Raw genomic sequence first — 20530 nt, 5'->3', positions numbered from 1 at the left:
GTAACTTGCTCAAGGTTACATGGCCAGGTGTTTCTGGGTGGGTGCTAAGTGTCTGAGCCAGGGATTCAATCCCCAGGTCATCCTGACACTGGAGCCGGTGCTCTTACTCGCTGTGCTACTTGGCAGCCCCTGGAGTTCAGTTTTTAAAGAAATCAGGAATTCTAAAGGGTAAAGATAAAGAGGGACAGCCTCCAGGGCACAGGGATAGCTAATGAAGAGGCACAGAGACAATAGGTAGAGTGTTGTACAAGTGAAACTGCAAATATGTCAGTACAATGGAACCTAGAGAAGAATATTGCATAAAAGGACTGCAAAGGTAGGAAGGGGCCAAGATGTGAAAAGCAGAAGCAGCAAGTGGCCACCCATAACTGGAAGGCAAACCTGGGAAACCACAAGAGGGGACAGGAACTTTTTGAGGCTTAATTTTAGAGGCAATTTGCCTTCTTCTGAGGGATGGTGGAGGATCGGCAAGATGACAGTTGAATGGACAAATGAAAACTAGCCCATGCACTTATCTCCAGGTTCTGAAGGAATAATTAAGAGTTACAGATCTTGGCAACTGGTCCTATCTCTTCCTGGCAAATAGAGGGAGAAGAAATAGATGCAGGGTCAGATTTTATATTCTTGGCCTCAAATATCACTGCAGATGGTGACTACAGTCATGAAATTAAAAGATGTTTTCTGCTTAGAAGGAAAGCTATGGCAAATCTGGATAGCACACTAAAAAGCAGAGATGGTCATCTTGCCCACAAAGGTTCATATAGTGACAGCTGTGGTTTTTCCAGTAGCAATGTATGACTGTGAAAGTTGAACGATAAAGAAAACTGAGCCCTGCAGAATTGACAATTTCTAATTGTGGTGCTAGAGAAGACTTCTGAGACTCCCTTGGACAGCAAGGAAATCAAATCAAGCAGTACTTAAAGAAATTAATTCAGGTTATTCACTGGAAGGTTAAATGCTGAAACTGAAGCTTAAATACTCTGGCCACATAATAAGAAGATGGAACTCATTGGAAAAGACCCTGGTGTTTGGAAAGATTGAAGTAAAAAGGAGAAGGGAATGGAAGAGGATGAGATGGACAGATATGGAAACAACAAACATGAGCTTGGACAGACTTCAGGAGGAGGAGGATAGAAAGGCCTGGAATGCTGTGGTCCATTGAATCATGGGTGACATGGAGTGAAATGGAGTCTATAGTGACATGACAGAAGAAGAAGGAGGAGGAGGAGAAAGAAAAGAAGAAGGAAGAGGAGGAGAAGGAGGAGAAGTGAAAGGAAGAGGAGGAGGAGGAGGAGGAAATCTTTCAGAGCCTACTTTGGCTCTAAAATTTACTTGAGTGAGACCTGGGAACCTTTTAGTGATGGAGGGTAAAAAGGCAATATCTGGATATCCAGTAGGGTGACACTTGTACACCTGTTGAATGTGAAGTGGGACTTTCTAATGAAATGGAGAATTGTTGATTGGTTCTGACACATGTTGTCCTGGAGAAATCTCATGGAAAAAAAACTCCCCACACTCTTACAAGCTGCTTGCTTGAATGCAGATGGCAGCAATAACTCAGCAAAGAAGCAGCAAATGGCTTCAGAGGCAGAGAGTAATGGTAGAAGACAAAGTTACAATGGGACAATAGCATGTAGGCAGAATGAGGTGAGAGTAGCAGCAGAAAGTTGAGCTCCAGACCATGACAAGATAACTGAGGAAGGTGGATCCCCAAAGCAACAAGACAGCTTTTTTCTTGAAGCCAGAGCTGGGAGTGGGCTCTCCCCCCCTCCACTATAATGTATCCTTCTTCTTTTAGAAGAGTAAATTTTATAGAGAATGTCCACCCACTTAGGGAAGTTTGTAGAGTATTGTACCCTTTGATGGAGGGAAGCTGAGAATGACTCAACCGTAGGTTCTCTCTATTATTTACTTTTCTATTTTGTTCCATTTAAATGCTTTACTATTTGATTTATATTTCCAGACTGTTTTTTTTGGTAGAGAATGAGTTAAGTAGTGGCTTAAACATTGGATTATATAGTAATTGATTGAGAGGGAGAGGCAATGTTAGTACAGCTGTGTCAAACAAAAAGAAACAGGTGCCATAAAACTGTACATAATCCTTTGCGGGATGAATATCAACTTAGAAAACCATTCTATTGTATTTTTATTTGTTTTGTTCAATATTTCCCAATTACATTTTGCTTTTTTTGGGAAGACAGATCAATTGGGATTAAGTGACTTGCCTAAGGTCACACAGCTAGTAAGTGTTAAGTGTCTGAGGTCGATTTGAACTCAGGTTCTCCTGACTCCAGGGCCAGTACTCTATTCACTGCACCACCTAACTGCCCCTCCCAATTACATTTTAATCTGGTTTGGCAGAGGTCATCAATTCTAACCCACTCAATTTGCAGATGAGGAAACTGAGGCACAGAGAGAGGTTAAGTGACTTGTCTAGGTAGTAAATAGCAAGGCTAGCAATGATTCTGTGTCTCCCAAGTTTAGCAGTCCAAGGTCAGTCATCTTTCTTCTTTACCATGTTGCCTCAAAATTAATATTACAAAAAGAGAAGCAACCACAAACTGAACTCAGTAGGCAGATTGCCTTTGGAATCCCAGATTGAACCATAGCTTCCCTACTACATTCCTTTTCAGCACCTGTTCATTATCTTGAAATTACTGGTTCATCTCAGGCCCAGCATCATCGAGGAAAGGGTCTTACTGCCATCATTACCGAGATGCAGTTTTAAGTGTTGCTTTGTTTCCAATAGGATTTTATTCATTGATGCTCTTTGGTCACCTTTTCCAAAGTTACAGCTTTTTTTTTTTTTTAAAGCAATCGGGGTTAAGTAACTTGCTCAAGGTTACACGGCCAGTTATTTCTGGGTGGGTGCTAAGTGTCTGAGCCTGGATTCAATCCCCAGGTCATTCCGACATTGGAGCCACTGCTCTTACTTGCTGAGCCACCTGGACACCCCTAAGCAATTGGGGTTAAGTAACTTTCTCAAGGTTACACGGCCAGTTATTTCTGGGTGGGTGCTAAGTGTCTGAGCCCGGATTTGATCCCCAGGGCATCCCGACATTGGAGCTGGTGTTCTTACTCACTGTGCTACCTGGCCGTCCCTGTTACAGATTTTTTTTTTAAATCATTCAATAAATTAAGTTATGGTCCAAAGTAGCAAGTCATTGTGATCTGATGACTAAACTGGTATTTGTTTAGTTTTACTTATGTATTGTCATATACATACTAACATTTTATATGTTAGTGTGTCAAGGATTCATGGGTGATATTACTCCCTCCACTGATGAAGACTATAATGCACTCACATTTTAGCAGATACTCTTTATGCATCTCTGTGACCAAAAATAAAAATCATCACTTGGTAGCCAAACCTGTGGTGACATGAAACTTCTTTGGATGTAGCAAGGCAGGTCATTGACTAACAGAAATGGAATTCATTAACCAAGACTTTCTAATGTTCTTGAATCTTCCAGAGTATGCACTCTATTGGCAGAGTCTTCAAATACCCAGTGTCATCATAACACTAAGGCAGGCTACAGAAGTAGCATTCTAGTGGAAGGCTAAAGCGATATTTTCCCCAAATTGTGGTTAACTTAATATTTATATCTATCCCTCTAATTTTGCCCACTCCATACCATATCTGAGCAGTTCTTAACAGATGTATGTCCAGCAGGGCATGGGGAAAGGAGAGATTCTCAGCTGCCCTTCAGTTGTTCCTCCTGGCCTTAGAATGAAGAAGTTGAGTCAACTTGCAATATGTGATCTATAAGTAAGAGCTACAAGACAAACTCATCAGAAGTAAAGAGCCTAAGAGACATGAATTGCTGTAATTTCCCCAAGGAAAGACCACCAGCAGACCATACAGCTTTCCTCTAATTAGTTTAACAAAACACCTGAGGTGCAGGTCTGAAATGTAGAAGGAAGAAAGTAACTAGAAGAATGAGAAAGACATGAGATCATTGCAAGGAAGTGAGAGACCTGTTATCATCTACTTCTTTGTTTGGAGTATGGCTCATGAAGGGTATCAGGTACAACCCAGATCAATTTCTGTAATGTGTCTCAATTTCCTCATTCCTAGAGGTATTTACGTATTGTGTTCTGAGGGTGTTTTTAGAGTGCTTAGTTGCAAGGGAACAACATTAATTGCAGAGAAACAAGATTCTGCATCCCATGGCAAATGAATGTCTGCTTCCCTGGGTTCCTCAGATTGAATTGGGAGCTTAAAGACCTCAGAAGAATGTTTTATAGCCAAATAACCAATCACTGCTTCTCATCAGCAAAACTGGACTTTGGATGGAGGTAGGGGAAATGGAGAAAGAGGTTTTTTTTTTTTCCTTTAGCAGTGAAAGTAACTGTCCATTAGTGTTATGAAGAAGGAAGTATTACTTAGCTTAGGAAACAATAATCCATTTCTTTCTCATGTTGCCAAAGAAAGTCTTTTGGCACTTTAGTATGAGTATAAACATGGGACTAATTACACGTGAAAGGAAGGGGCTAATGTGCTCTAGAATTCCCAAGAGTCAAGGTTGAGTGGGCAGAGGGTATTGAACAGAGGAAGCCTGGGGGATGAAGATGGGCTGACAAATAGCATTAAATGGTGCTATGTGGTCAGAGAAAGCTGATGAGAGCAGAGGAGCAGGTATCAATTTACTGAAAAGGAATAACACCAGTGCTTAATTTACTGTGAGCCAATTAATGACTCAATCAGGATAGAAAACAATGAGCTTCATTTCTCCCCTTTGCTACAACAGCTTAGGCCTGTCTCAACTTGCTCTGCACCCAGAGTGCTAGGGAATCTTTCCAAGTGTATTCTCTCACATCACTTCTCTCCTTTTCCGTGCTGTAACAACCACCTTTATTAAAAGCCCACCAACACTTCAGGGCTACATTATTCTGATGTCCTTCTAGAAGTAGAACATCAGGCTGAGGGCCAAAGAACTCGACCCTAGATTCCAACTTCTCACTTACTACCTATATGAATCAGACAAGCCAATTCATGTTGCTTGGACTCAGTTTCCTTATATATAAAATGGGGATTGAACTAGATTCTTTTCTGTTCTACCTTTGTCTATCCTTCTGAAATCCCTTCCAGTTCTAGGTAATAGCTAACTTTTATATAGTACCTTAAAGTTTTCCAAAGAACTTTACACATGTCATCTCAAACTCAAATGTTTCACAACAATCCTGTGGTGTATTATTTACTCCCATTCTTACAGATTAGGAAATTTGGAATTTCCTAAGAAATTGAAAGTCCCAAGACTCTTGAGAATTCCACAGCACATTAGCCCCTTCCTTTCACGTGTAATCCTTTCGCCACTCCTTTTTTTTTTTTTAAGCAATTGGAGTTAACTTGCTCAAGGTTACAGGGCCAGTTATTTGTGGGTGTGGTGCTAAGTATCAGAGCATGGATTCAATCCCCCTGTCATCCCGACACTGGGGCCAGTGCTCTTACTCTCTTAGCCACCTGGCCGCCCAATGTGTAATTAGTCCTATGTTTATACTCATACTAAGTTGCCAAAAGACTTTCTTTGACAACATCAGAAAGAAATCAAGAACCAGAGATTTGCCCCAGGTTGTAAATCTAGAAAGTATTAAGGGCAGAATTTAAACTGAGGTCTTTCAGACTCTAAGTCTATCACTATTTTTACTATACCATGTTGCCATCAGGAATCTGCCTTTCCTAAAAGGACCCTTTGGTCCTGTTACTTCCTTATCAAAAGCTTGTCATGTTTTGCATCAGCCTACAAAATAAAGTCCAAACTCCTCAATCTGACATTGAACACTTCTATAATCTAACCACACCTTATCTATTCCACTTCAAAAAAAATCTAGATTTGTGATTTTATCAGTGTAAGAAACTTCCCCAGGTGGGGAACCTATTTCACAAGGTTGTTCGTTAAGATCAGATGAGATAGTATGTGTGAAGTGCTTTGCAAGCCTTTTAGAGTCACGTAAAAGCTGGGTATAATTATTATCCATACCTCTCCCATCTCATACTTGTGAAGTCTTTTTTTTTTTTTTGAGGACTAGAGAGATGCTGTTCATCAGTATACTAATTATACCACTAAGCTTTACAGGGGCACCTAGGTGGCACAGTGGATAAGTAGCTGGGCTTGCAGTCCTCTTCCTGAGTTCAAATCTGGCCTCAGACACTTATTAGCTGTGTGACCCTGGGCAAGTCACTTAATTCTATTTGCCTCAGTTTCCTCATCTGTAAAATAAACTGGAGAAGGAAATGGCAAACCACTCCAGTATCTTTGCCAAGAAAACCTCAAATGGGGTTATGAAGAGACAGACATGACTGAAACAATTGAACAACACACATATGTATGTATTTTTGCATATATGTATGTATCTCCAAGATTCTTTCTCAGATCTTATCTATTTATACTCTTTTCCTTGATGAGCTTACACACACACACACATAAGCCTTCAATTAACTCTATAAAAAGACTAAGAAAGTTATTTCTCCACTTTTATCCTTTCCTCTGAGATCCAGTCTGATATTTCCAGTTGTCTGTTGGACATCTCCATTCAGATGTCCTGTTGATACCTCAAACTAAATATGTATAATATCCTGACCCTCTCCCTAACTGATTATGGTCCCACCATTCTTCACCTTGGCTTTATCTTTAACTTTTGCCTCTCCCTCACCCCTGCATCCAATCAGCCATCAAGTCCTGTGCTTTCTAACTCCATAATTTTGACATTGTCAATCACCATCTTTTCCTTGATATTTTTTCTCTTCAGATTTTCATGATTTCAGTCTCTCCTGGTTCTTCTCCTACCTATCTGATCTCTCCTTCTTAGCCTTCTTCATTGGATCTTCATTCAGGTCCCACCTCTAACTGTAGTTGTTTCACAAGACTATCGTAAGATCTTCTCTTTTCCTTCTATGCTATTTCACTAGGTGATCTTGTCAACTCCCATAGATTCAATAATCATTTCTATGCAGATGATTCTCAAATCTACTTATTCAGCTCCAAACTTTCTCATGACTTCCATTCTCAAATTTCCACCTGACATTTGGATATTTTCAATTAGAAGTCCCAAAGACATCTTAAACTCAACATGTCTAAAACTGAACTCATTATATTTCCTCCCAAACCCTCTCCTCTCCTGAGCTTCCCTATTACTGTCAAGGATGCCACCATCTTCCTAGTCACCAGGGCTTGAAACCTAGGTAGCATCCTCAACTCCTCACTATTTCTCACACCCCACCCTCATTTCCAGTCTGTTGCCAAATCCTATTGTTTCCACCTTCCTAACATCTCCTGTATATGCCCCCTTCTTTCCTTTGTCATTTCCACCACCTAAGGTGTAGGTCCTTATTTCATGCCTGGACTATTGCAAAGCCTGCTTGTTGGTTTCCCTGACTTAAGTTTCTCCCCACTCTAGTCTGTTGAATTGCTCTTCCTAAAGCTCAGATCTAACCATGTCACTTCTCTACTCAAACTCCAGTGGCTCCCTATCAGCCCTAGGATCAAATATCACATCTTCTGTTTGGAATTCAAAAACCCTTCATAACTTGGCCTTCTCTTCCCTTTCCAGCCTTTTTATACCTTATTTAATCCCATATATTCTGTGCTCCAGTGATACTGGCCTCCTTGCTATTCCTTGAATAGGATATTTCACTTCCCAACTTTGGGCACTTTCACTGGCTCATCCTCATCTCTGCCTTCTAGTTTTCTTGACTTCCTTCAAGTCTAAAATCCCACGATCTATGAAGCTTTTTCCTGAACCCTCTTAATGCTATTGGTTATCTTCAATTAATTCTAATCCTTAATTAGGCTGTGAGCTCCTTAAGAGTAGAAACTATCTGAACTGCCTTGCCCTTCCTTCCTTCCTCTCTTCTTTCCTTCCTTCCTTCCTTCCTTCCTTCCTTCCTTCCTTCCTTCCTTCCTTCCTTCCTTCCTTCCTTCCTTCCTTCCTTCCTTCCTTCCTCTCTTCTTTCCTCCCTTCCTTCCTCCCTTCCTTCCCTCCTTCCCTTCCTCCCTTTCTTACCTCCTTCCCTTCCTCCCTCCCTTCTCTCCTTCCCTCCCTTCCCTCCTTTCCTCCTCCCTCCTTCCCTTCCTTCCTTCCTGTGCCACCTGGCTGTCCCTGTCTTGCCTTCCTTAATCTCAGCATTTAACACAGTGCCTGGCCCATGATTGACCCATTTGTTGTAGTTTGCTCTGGAGGAACACAAGGAGATAAGGTAGGATTTCAAGTGACACTAGGTTATGGCATCTTGAAAAATCATAAATTCTAATCATATTTTCTACTAAAGACATTTCCTTTACAATCCTTAGCAAGACTAGTCTTCCTGTGATTCTTGCAGATATCTGTTGACTTGTATGTTTTATGGTATTGCTTTAATGGGATTCTAATGACTGAGTAGCATTTCTAGCTAAGAGAGGCATGCCTCTCATTAGGGAATGAGCTTCCTTCATTACAGGTTTTGAAAATGCACTAAATGTCAATTATTTTCATTATATCCCTTGACCCCTGCAAACTGAGTGCTCATAGTTTTTCTAGGTTGAATATAATTATATTTCTTGGTCAGCCAGATCATCAGTATGTAAGTGGTGCCCTGGGATTTGGTTGACACATTTAAGAGATCATTAGAACTCTTCTAGACCATTAAGGCACTATTTGGTTCATTGAAAAACATAATGAATAATGCTTTAGTGCACTGGAAGAGTTAATGCTTTCACAGAATCACTTAAGGGCTAGTCTAGAATAACCATTCATGAATCTCTGACATTTCTTTTGAAAAATGAGGGATTTGTATTAGTTGATCTCCAAGATCCCTTCTGGCTCCAAATCCTATGCTCTTATTGTGACTTGCTTCTATTTGTACCTGCCCTAGCATGTAGCTTAGGGACTAGCTTGGCAAAGGGTTGTTGAAATGAATTGAATGATAATGGTCTAGGCACTACTATTACTACTGTACTACTACTATTACTAATTAATATTTATATAGTATACAGTGTTTTAAGGTTTTATAATCCTTTACGAATATTATCTCATTTGGTCCTGGTAACAACTCTACCAGATAGGTATTATGATTATCCCCATTTTACAGATAAGGAAACAGGCAGAAAGAGATTTGCCCACGGTCACATAGCTAGTAAGTATCTGAGGCCAGATCTGAAGCTAGGTCTTCCTGACTCCAGGTCTAGTATTCCATTCATTGTGTCACCTAGCTGCCTAGACCTGAACTTGACTTGATGTAGGACTTATAATACCATGGTAGTTGAATGCTGCCTACCTTACTTAAGTAATTGTCCCACACCATTAAAAGAAATTGTGTACATAGCTTATTCTTAATTTGTACATTGATTTTTTTTTGTTTTAATTCAACTCTCTGTAAGAATCTATGATTCACTGGCATTTTATCAGAGAATAATAGATTTACTGGTAAAAATATTTGTTAGAAATCTTGTGAATCTGATCAAGAGGGCTTTAAATTGAAAAAGAAAGGAGGAGGAGTAAGCTGCCATATAATTCTGATGGATTCAACATCATGGACAGTAACAGAAATAATAAAGGCAGAGTTACAAAAGGGAAGACCAAAATTTTTTGGGAGACAAAATCCAAGAAAAGAGCCAACAATAAAATGAATGACCTCAGATATCTAGATACAAAGGCAACAAAGTATGAGTAAGAAACAAGATCAAGTATCTATCCTGAAGTAAGGAAACATATTTGATCTCCTTAGCATCCCTGAGACTGGTGGTATAGTAATAGCTAGCATTTATATAAACCCTTTTGTATATGTAATCTTATCTGATCCTAACCATATAGCAACCCTATAAGGTAGGTGCTAATTTTACAGGTCAGGAAATGGAGAGAGGTTAAGTGACTTGTCCAGGATCACATAGCTAATACATGTGTGAGATAAGTTTCCAGCTTAGGTCTTCTGACTCACCGTAGTAGGTGGGTAGGTGGTAAAGTGGATAGAGTGTTGGGCCTGGAGTCCAGAAGACTCATCCTCATGAGTTCAAATCCAATCTCAGACTCTTACTAGCTGTTTGACACTGGGTAAGTCACTTACCCCTGTTTTCATCAGTTTCCTCATCTGTAAAATGATCTGGAGAAGGAAATGGCAAACTACTCCAGTATCTTTGCCAAGAAAACTTTAATTGGAATCACAAAGAGCTGGACATGACTGAAATGACAACAACAGCAACAACTTGCTACACTACCTAGCTTTGATGGAACTGTGATGGGATGGGACCTATGACTCAAGTAAATCTCTGGAAGATTATAACTCCAAAAGGAGTGGTGAGCTAGTCTTATACATTAAGAAAACATACTTATGAGGAAATTCAGGAACTGAGACGGGAAGCATGACAGAGTACATATGAGGAAGATCAATGAAGGAAGAAAAGAAAAAGAGAATTATTGTGGAGGGCTATTACAGACCACCTAAGAGAAGGAGGAATTAGATGAGGAGTTTAGGAAATAGCTCACAGTATTGTAGTGGTATGGGAAAGGACTTCCTGTGTCTGGCAATTTCATGATACTCTTTCTCCACCAAAAGAAGAGGACCTGCCTTGGGAGGCAGTAGAGGCTGGAGACTGTGTCCTGGGAGTTTCCCGATCTGCATACCTTGAGACTCCAGGATGAATTTAACCTACCATCTAGTGTACAAAACTAATAGATTGTAAGCTCCTTGAGGGCAGGGTCTGTCTTTTGCCTTTTATTCTCTCATACTTAGTATAGTGCTGGTACATAGTAGGTGCTTAATAAATGTTTATTGATTGAAGACTAAGGGTCAAATAAATTGAGTAGCTAAATTGAAAGGAAGAGACATTTATTAGTACACTAAGGAAGATTGCTTGGATTGGCAGTATCTTCAGCTTCTTAAGATATAGATTGAGTTTTCACAGTTTTTTAGGCTCTTTTAGAGTACACAGTCAATCAGAAGCATTTCTTAGCAAAAAAGAAATAAGTGAAGTGTGTAAGCCTTGAAGTCACAGGAGCTGCTAAATATTTCCTTTGAAAAATATCAAAATTCCCCATATTGGCAAGAATTCTCAAAGATCATACAGGACCTTTTTAAAATCGAGGTGTTCTTGTTCACCCTGAGGTCACCAATTAGGAGGAGAGTAAAGTACAATCCCCAAGGGTCTGTTTCATTGGCTTCGGGTGTTACCTCATCTGGGTAGTGATATCTCCCCCAAATTCTTAGTACTCATGTGTATCTAGCCACCTCCTCTATAATCACTTACTACAAAGGAGATTTTTGTTTGAGTGTGTCTTGGAGTCCCTTACAGCTCTGATATTCCATTATCATAAGCTACAAGAGTTTGGGGGTTTGTCAGGTTCAAGGGTTGGCAAATTATGGCCTGGGGTCAAATCCATCCTGCTGCCTGCTTTTGTATGACCTGTGAGCTAAGAATGGTTGATGTCTTAAACCATTCTTAGTCTGTAGGCCACACAAAAACTGGTGGTGGACTGGATTTAGCCCATGGGCCATGGTTTGTTGATCCTTGGTTTAGTTTAACTCCCTCCCTTAGAAGTTAAATGATTTGTCCATGTTGCGTGGGTATAAGGAAAGCCAGGATAAGAGGATACTCTCAGGAAGGGCCCCCAAATTTCTTGCTGGCCAGTATACATTTCAAACTGCCCAGGCTCAAGGCTGATACCTTCAGAATAGTGGAGAGGGTATGACTTTAGTGTGGACAGACCCCTATTAATTTTGGTACCTGTTCTTGGAATCAAAACAGATTCTCCTACTGAGTCCTCAGGTTCTGTCACCTTTGTAGATTTCAGATGTGACCTTGAAAGTTTCACCCTATTATTATTTTTTGATCACTGGAAATTAAACTCAGGCCAAACTCCCTTTTCTGTTATCTTTGTATTTTTTGCCAATTACTACTACATTTGTACCCAACACTCATAATCAATTTTCAATATCTTGGAAATGTCCCATTCTAGATAATATTCTTATCAAGGTTTACAAAGTCCTTGACACAGTATCTCATTTGATCCTTATAACAACCGTGGGTGGGAGTTATTGCAAGCATTATTACCCCTATTTTACAGATAAGAAAATGAAGTTTGAGCCAGTCAAATGACTAACTTAAAGATCTTAAAGAAGCTAATAGGTGGTGAAATTGAATTGAGATGGTTTCAATAGGGCTGGGGTGAAACACATGTGATCTTGAGTCAGGGACTTCCCAGTTAGTTGAAGGACAAGTGAGAACTCTGTAGGATAGATGAACTTCACTCTTTGACAAAAATGACCCAACCCTGATCCTCTGCATATGATGAATAATAGAGACACAAAAACCATGCAAAATAGAAGATAGTCTACGTCTAAGGGATAAGGAAAGTGGTAAATAATAGACCCTATGAGACTAGTGCCTTACATCCAAGAAAAGTAAGATGGCCTGATTTGGCCAAGGTTATCTTTTAGAGGATCAATGGAGATAGCTCCATCACATGCCAGTAGGAAACTAGACAGATGGACATCAATGGAGATTGGTACAATTGTAAGGGACTTTAAGGGTCCTGAAAGGGGTAGCCAGAAATAGTATTACATGCATTTGTTAACAAAAATTCTTTGGTGCCATAAGCTATGAGTACTTGCAAGTGGGGGATACTTGGTGGTCCAATGGGATCTATTTCTTAGATTTCCAGGTGAAGAAAACAGAGAGATCCCCAGGAAGTAATCCAGAATTAGGCTCTACACCAGCACCAGTGCTGTCAGGTTCAAATAGAGATGGGGCCACTAAACCATAGTAAGGATCTCTGCATGCTGCATATTGACTTAAAAACTACACATTTAAATACATTATCAATGCTCTATTGTATTTTTATTTATTTTGTTAAATATTTCCCAATTACATTTTAATTTGGATCTGGCAGCACTGGGGAGTGTTGTGACTATGCATGTTTGACACTATGCTCTAGAGGATGAAACATAACAAAACATTAGTGCTCCCCCCACCCCCACCTGTTTTTTTAGCCTGTGATACACTTGTGAACTTTCTAGGATATACCAGAACACACTAGGTTTCCTCTATCACTGGCATCTGTCAACTCACATGTCCTACATCAAACCAAAGAATTTGTACACACTGTATAGAGAATCAAAGGATGGTAAAATAGGAAGGATTCTTAAAGATCACCTTCCCCACTTCCCCCCTTTTTCACAATAGTCAAAGACACCGAGGCCTAGAGACAGAAGCCATTTGGCCAAGGTGGAAAAGCAAGCATGTTGCCAGAGCAGAGCTAGAATAATAGTAGTTTGTTATGCTATAGTGCCAAAGTTTTACAAAGAAAAGCTTTTTGACCCCTCCCCTTGACCCCCTGAGGTAGACCAGGCAAATATTTGTATCTCCTTTTTACGGAAGAAGAAAATAAGGTGTTTAGAGGTCAAGCTACTTCCTTGTGGTCATAGAACTAGTGAGTATATGAAGAGAGGAATCCAGTTCTCCTCCCTTTGAGTCCAGTTCTCTGCCCATTATATCACACTGCCATTCTAACATGTGAGGGTGGCACAGAGGTAAGAGGGCTGATCACAGGGGTAGGACTGCCTGACTTTGAGTTCCAACTCTGACATACACTGGCTTTTTGACTTTGGTAAAGGATTACAGATATGCAGCCCTCCTCTCTCATCTTTTCACTGAAGTCACTATGAACATTACAATTGTCTTTTTCCTGCTCAAAACAATATTCAAAACTGGATGAGGAGATCTTGGATACTGCTGGACACCAAGTGTAACTTCATGATGCACCCAAGTATTTAGCTACAAGGGCTGAGCAACAGCATTGTATATGGAGGTCCAGGGATATTATATTATATTATACTATATTATGTTATGTTATGTTATACTATACTATATTATATTTATGTTATGTTATATTATGTTATATCATGTCATATCATATTACATTGTATTGTATTATACTAATTATATTATGTTGTTACATTATATTACATTATAATATTATGTTGTGTTATGCTATATTATATCATATTATAATTGTTACAGGGAGGGGTGCCAAGAACAGTGCTACATGTGACTTGGTACTTACAGAAATAGAGAAGTTGGAGCTAAAAGGCACCTTAATCAGGATTAATAATCCAACCCTCCATCATTTTATGAAGGAGAAAACTGCATCTCAGTGACCAAGGACACCTAGTCAGTGTCAAGGCTGGGATTCAAATCCAGGTCTTTTGACTTCAAATCCAGGACCATTTCCTATTCTGAACATTAAATTTGAGAAGACACTGGTCTTAACTTTGTGCTATACCCATTCATATACTCATAGGACATCAGAGATGGAAGAATTCCCCTGGTTTCCTTCAAGACTTAGCTGAAATCTCTCCTTGTTAAAGAAGCCTTTCCTGGTTCTCCATTTCCCTCCCCCCATGCCCCTCCAGTTCCTCATGCCTTCCTCTTTCAGATGATCTTTATATACTCTATACATATATGGTTAATAATAATAATAACTAGCATTTATACAGCACTATGTGCCAGGAATCAAGTTAAGTACTTTATAAATATTATTATATTTGATCCTCACAGCAGCTCTGGGAGGTAGATATTATTATTATTACATTTGAGGAAACTGAGGCAAAAAAAGTTAAATGACTTGCCTAGGGTCACATAGCTAGTAAATGTCAGAGGCCAGATGTGAATTCAGATCTTCCTGACTTCAAACCCAGTGCCCTGTCCATTAACTAGGGGTTAACTAATAGTAATCTCCACCTAGCTACCAATGTACCTATTTATGTACACGTTATTCTCCATCCTCCCGATTCCCATTCAGTTGTGACCTCCTCAAGACCAGGGATTGGTTTTTGCCTTTCTTTGTAACCCCAGGGTCAAGCACAGTGCCAGTCACATAGTAGGTGCTTAATAAATCCTTGTTGACTGACCTTAGTGATCATCTGACTCAGTCCTCTCATTTTACAGGGTAGGAAACAAGCCCAAAGAGGAAATGTGACTCGCCTAAGGTAATAGAGCTAGTAAAAAAAATGACAAAGCTTGGATGAGAACACAGACTTTCTTTTTCTGAGATCAGGTGACACTCAGTGAAAAGTCCTCAGGCCTACACCAAACTGCTTAATTTAATTCAAGATAGATTTGGGAATTCCATCTGAATGGAACATTACAAAGCAATGATTTTAATACCTCTAGGTTTTAGCAGTGATGGTGAATTATGTGGCTTAAACTTAATTATCACCTAGACCTAGGTTTATATCATGATGCATTTTTTACCCCTGACTGCCCATGTGATCTTGGGCAGGTGGCTTAACTTCCACAGGTTTCCGTTTCCCCCTCTGTAAAATGAGGCATCTGGACTAGATGACTTCCTGGTTTCCTTCCAACTCTCAAACACTATGCACAAAAACATTCATAAATCCACCTGAACTATCCTTTGGAATTTTTCTTTATTTTTCTTTAATTCAGCAGCCTTGACATCCACCGTGTTCTTTCATTTACTTTGTCAGTTGGCAAAATGCTCTATTTGTCATCCATTTCCCTGGGGAACAACAATGAAGCAGTCTCAATTGTGGGGAGGACTAACCTCTCAACATGCACAAGATTCTCTCAATTCTAGTATTGCTAAAGCCTGGATTTTGTTTGCTTATTTGGTTTTATTTCAGTGGTGATGGGAGAATGCTAGACTTTGAGTTAGGAGTCCTGGGCTCACTTCCCTTCTGTACACTTTCTAGCCATGGGCAAATCTTTGGTTTCTCCATCTGTAAGATGGGGATAATCACAATTAGTGTTGAGACCTGAAAGACCATCTAGTCAAATTCCCTCATTTTTTTTTTGGAGGGCAGTTGGGGTTAAGTGACTTGCCCAAGGTCACACGGCTAGTTTTTGTATTAAGTGTCTGAGGCAGGATTTGAACTCAGGTCCTCCTGACTCCAGGTGCTCTATTCACTGCGCCACCTAGCTGCCCCCAAATTCCCTCATTTTACAAATAAGGAAACTAAAACCCAGAAAAATTAAGTAGTTGGTCTAGAGTCACAAAGATAGTAGTCAGAAGAGCCCTCAAAGTACTGGATCCTCTGACCCCAAAGTCCACGGAGCTCTCCATAGCAGCATGCTTTCCCTCTCTTCTTCCCAGGGTTGTTTGAGGAAAATGCTTTGCAAACCTCAAAAGCTATAGGAATGAGCATTGTTATGCATTTGTGGATGTGGCTGGGCAGGTTGGGGGGACCCAGTAAGAAAATGATCTTGAGACAGATGAATGATAACCATGAGGATCGACACAGATGGGAATTTCCAATGCAAGTGAGCAGGGGGGCTGGGGAAGAGAATCCAATGGAACCTGAGAGGTCTGGAGAGGGGGCAGGCTTGGAATCTGAAGGCCTAAGCCTCCGTTACAGCTCTGCCCCTCACTGGTTGTGTTATGTGACTAAGCCATTGGAATGTTGTGAAGGTTTCTCATCTTTGCATGGACCTTGTTCAGTTTCAGTTTTCTTAAATGTAAAATGGAGATAACTAAGGATTTATACTACCAACATTAGGGTTTTCTTGAGAATCAGAAAAAATTATGAGTGAAAAATTGAAATTCATAAAGCACTATAAACATAATTATATAAAATAAAATCATAATGTATTATACATTGCATAATGTTATCATATATTTTACGTTGTATTATATACTATAATATACACATATATGTGTATATATGTGTGTATATGCATGTATATACACACATATACATGAATACATATATTGTATGTATATACACACATGCATTTATAGGCACACACACACATATAACCAGTACTCTATAGTGGTTATGGTGGAAGGAGACCCAGAGTCTAGAAGATCTGGGTTCAAATACTATCTCAAACACTTGCTTTCTGTGTGACCCTGGGCAAGTCATTTGACCTCTCTCAGACTCAGTTTCCTTATCTGTAAAATGAAGATAAGAATAGTACCTGCCTCACAGGGTTTTTGTGAGGGTCAAGCAAGACAATACACATATGATGCCTTGCAAACCTTAAAGCACTATATAATAATAGCTATTAATGTTGTTTTCATCCTCACATTACATCTTCAGAAATTATTAGTGATGGAAAAACACCAGGGCCAAAAATGTTTAAAACTTGGAAGTAATTTTAAAGGGTTTTTTTTTTTTGTTGTCTTAGCTGTTGTTCTGTAGAAGTTCAATAATATAGGACTTTCAAAAATATGATATTCAGGTGGGCGACATCCTGTCTCTTGATAATTAGTAGCAGTGTAACCAGAAGCAAGTCATTTGACTTGTTTGAGCTGCAGGTAATTCTATAAGACTCATCTACTCAGTTATAGATGGTTAATGATATTCCAGGTGATGGGAGCTCCCACACTTCTGAAACCACAGATCCTTGGCAAGTTGTCCATGTTCCATTGCCTTTAAGGTTTTCCTCCTTCGAACTTGCAACCATTTGCTTTTTACCCCTGAGTGTTTTGTACAATACTCTCTGGTAGACTCAATGTGACCTGATTTGGTTGATATTATAGAGACTTAGTATCATAGGATATCAGAATTGGAAGGGAATTTTGAGACTATTTAGTCTAATATTCACATTTTACAGATAAAGATATTGAGGCCCAGGCACATAAAGTAACTTGACCATAAGTTAGTTAGTAGCAGAACTGAGATCATAGCCAAGCTCCCAAACTCCCAGTTCAGTATTCTTTTCAGTATATACCACATTGTTCCTAGAAAAGCATAGTCCATCATCCATTTAAACATAAACCATGCCAAGCTCCCGGAGGAAAAGATCCATTAATGATGTAATATTATAATTAAAATCACTGAAATAAAAGTTTGTAGTATAGCAGTATGTACAAATAGGATCATTCTTTGGGAGTCAGGGTTCCCACATTGGTGTATGTCTATCCCAAGAAGTATGAGAAGCTCGTCAAGAAGATAGAGGGAATATTTCATAAATAACCATATCATCTGATTAACATTAATCTAATTTATTTCTTACATGCATATATATTTTTTTCATATTGAATAGAGAGATATGGGAAGGTTTTTCTTATGTAAATATGTATAGTAAACTCTAGAATTTATTTCCATTCATAACATATAGAGGACAGAGGAAGGTTTGCTGAAAGCCAAGGTGTACCGAGACTGAAAGAGCTTGGGAACCATTACTCTATGGCCCAAGCTACAGGACATGACTGGAAGATGCTGGGCTATAAAAGACCTCCAGCTGGACTCTTCCTTGAGAGAAAGAATGGGAAGAATGCTTACTGGTTGCTGGCTCCCTGGTTGTTGGCTCCCTGGCTGCTGGTTCAGGGGCTGAACTTGTGAAGTTGATGGGGTTTTCCCTTTGGGTACCTGCTGACTGCCCTCTGAAAGATGGTAAGACTGACTCTGAGGATCCAAATAAAGAAATAAAAAATACTCAAAGACCAACCAAATTGTAACTTTTGAAATATTGCAAAAAAAAAAAAAACCCAACTATGCTAATAAATAAATGAAAATTTCCCCAGGGCCCTATAACTTTGAAGAATATTCCAGAAGTAGGTCTTAGTATCTCCCAAAGGTAACCTACAAAACTACTGTTCATGATCTTGGATCACTTGCCAAGGTGACCTGTCTTCCTTTAGCTTATTAAATAATACCTCTTTGAAGGCAGTATCTTTAGGCCTGGAATCTTGAAAATTTCTGAGCAAATATGCGACACCTAGGTGATACAGTGGAGAGAGTGTCAGGCTTGGAGTCAGAAAGACCTTACTTCAAATCCAGCCTCAGACAATTACTAGTTATGTGACCCTGCGCAAGTTACTTAATCCCTGTCTGCCTTATTTTTATTACCTGTAAAATGGGAATAACAGTACCTACCTCACAGAGTTGTGAGGATCAAATGATACAATATTTGTAAAGAACATGGAACATAGTAGGTGTTTTATAAAGACTTATTTCTTCCCTTTTCCAATCCCCTACTTACTAAATAGGCAGAAGCATTAAAACTTTGTAAGCAATGCTAATAATTAACACAGAGATATAGCACTTCCCGATTGACTTCAGGGTACATATATAAATCTTATATTCCATAAACCCTCCCTCCTAAACATCACTTGTATTGACAGGCTAACACAATTGACCTCAGGGATTTTTTTTCTCCTTAAATCAAAAATAAGGAGATCCTGTATTCATTAGCACCATTTAAATAATGTCCATATGATTTCAAGGAATGCCAAATGTTACTGCTATTCACAGGAACTAAGCCCAAAGTAAAACATTTCTTCTACTACCTAGGCATTTTCGTATGTTTGACGATGGGTGAATGAAATCACTGGATCAGTAAATTTTCCACTTTACGTCCATATTGCATGGTGCTTTGTTTAGACAACCATAGCCAACACATCGATCCTGCTCTCTAACTGGCACATTTGTATAAGGAGTTGAACTTTCCTCCCCAACCAAGGCTGTGAAACTAATGGTTTGTGCAATTCTCTGAGATGAAGCAAAAACCCTTCATTTATTCATTCATCAAACTATTATACGTAAGGCACCGTGGTTTTATTTTGTTGATTTCTTAAGATACATTGCTTTCTTTGTTGCTTGCTTAGGATACATTATTTCTGGGCTAATTAACTGAATTATATTCAAAGAAATGCCCCCTGTGTGTTAAAATTTTGGCGTCACATAGTTGAAGTGAATAAGAAGTCATATCAGCCTGGACAGAAAAAAGCTTTGTATAAATCAAGCCAGATTTCAGATTGTAAATTTGTATCATCACATAATTTATGAAATTTTTATGAGTTCTCGTCCCATGCATGGCAAAATTAAGGCTTGATTTCTATGCCAGCTTCCCCAGTGAAAAGACTACTTACATGGCGATTGCCCATTTTGTAGATTTCTTAAATGACAGAGACAAGACAGACGTGGCACGTAGGTCGCTAAAATGATAGTGGTAGGACTGGTGAAGGTTTATAACACTTCTCTGAGGGCTCGGGACAGTTTCTCTCAGGTTAATAAGTAACTTATGGAATTTAATTTGAATAAATTGCTGGTGGGAGTTTTTTTTTCCCCTTTCTGGTTTTCATTCGGAGGCATAGCAACAGCATTTCAGCAATAACTATTTGAGAACTTAGAATGACTGAGTAGCCTTGGTCAGAAGTCTCATTCAAATTAAATATTGTATTAGCTGACAAAATATTAAGGTTTATTGAGGTGAATAACTAATTAATAATTAATAACTAAGAATGGGTAGATCAAATGAAATTTTCCTCTGACTTGCTGGACCTTTATATTATTTTTATTTTATTTTTCAGTTTGGTCTAGTAGGGCCTCAGTTTCCTCATCTATAAAAGAGTTGCTTTAGGTGACTTCTAAGGTTACTCCAATCTGAAATCTATGATCCTGTGCAAGGCTTAGCATTGGTCTGTCAGGTAAGGGGGCTTTTGTTGTTGTTTAGTCATTTTTAGCCACATCTGACTCTTTGTGACCCACTTTGGGGTTTTCTTCGCTGAGTTTTGGTAGTTCCTTCTCTAGCTCATTTTACAGATGAGGAAACTGAAGCAAATAGGGTCAGGTATTGCCCAGGGTCACATGGCT

General features: G+C 39.3%; 1 protein-coding gene across 1 annotated transcript in view; it reads right to left on the bottom strand.

The window, feature by feature from the left end:
* Window positions 1-19821, bottom strand: part of ANXA13 (annexin A13) — a 92186-nt gene extending 72365 nt beyond the window's left edge. The window contains exons 1-2 of the mRNA XM_069080962.1: window positions 19807-19821; window positions 18218-18340 (exon numbers count right to left, since the gene is read on the bottom strand). Coding sequence (XP_068937063.1) covers window positions 18218-18340; window positions 19807-19821 — 138 coding nt within the window. The remainder of the gene's footprint in view (window positions 1-18217; window positions 18341-19806) is intronic.
* Between the last annotated feature and the right edge of the window lie 709 nt (window positions 19822-20530).

Source organism: Petaurus breviceps, unplaced genomic scaffold (assembly GCF_028583685.1).
Source record: "Petaurus breviceps papuanus isolate PSGF00001 unplaced genomic scaffold, PetGlider_PUasm1.0 98, whole genome shotgun sequence".
NCBI lineage: Eukaryota > Metazoa > Chordata > Mammalia > Diprotodontia > Petauridae > Petaurus > Petaurus breviceps.
The sequence above is the reverse complement of the archived record's forward strand: the minus strand, read 5'-3'. Positions and strand labels throughout refer to the sequence as shown.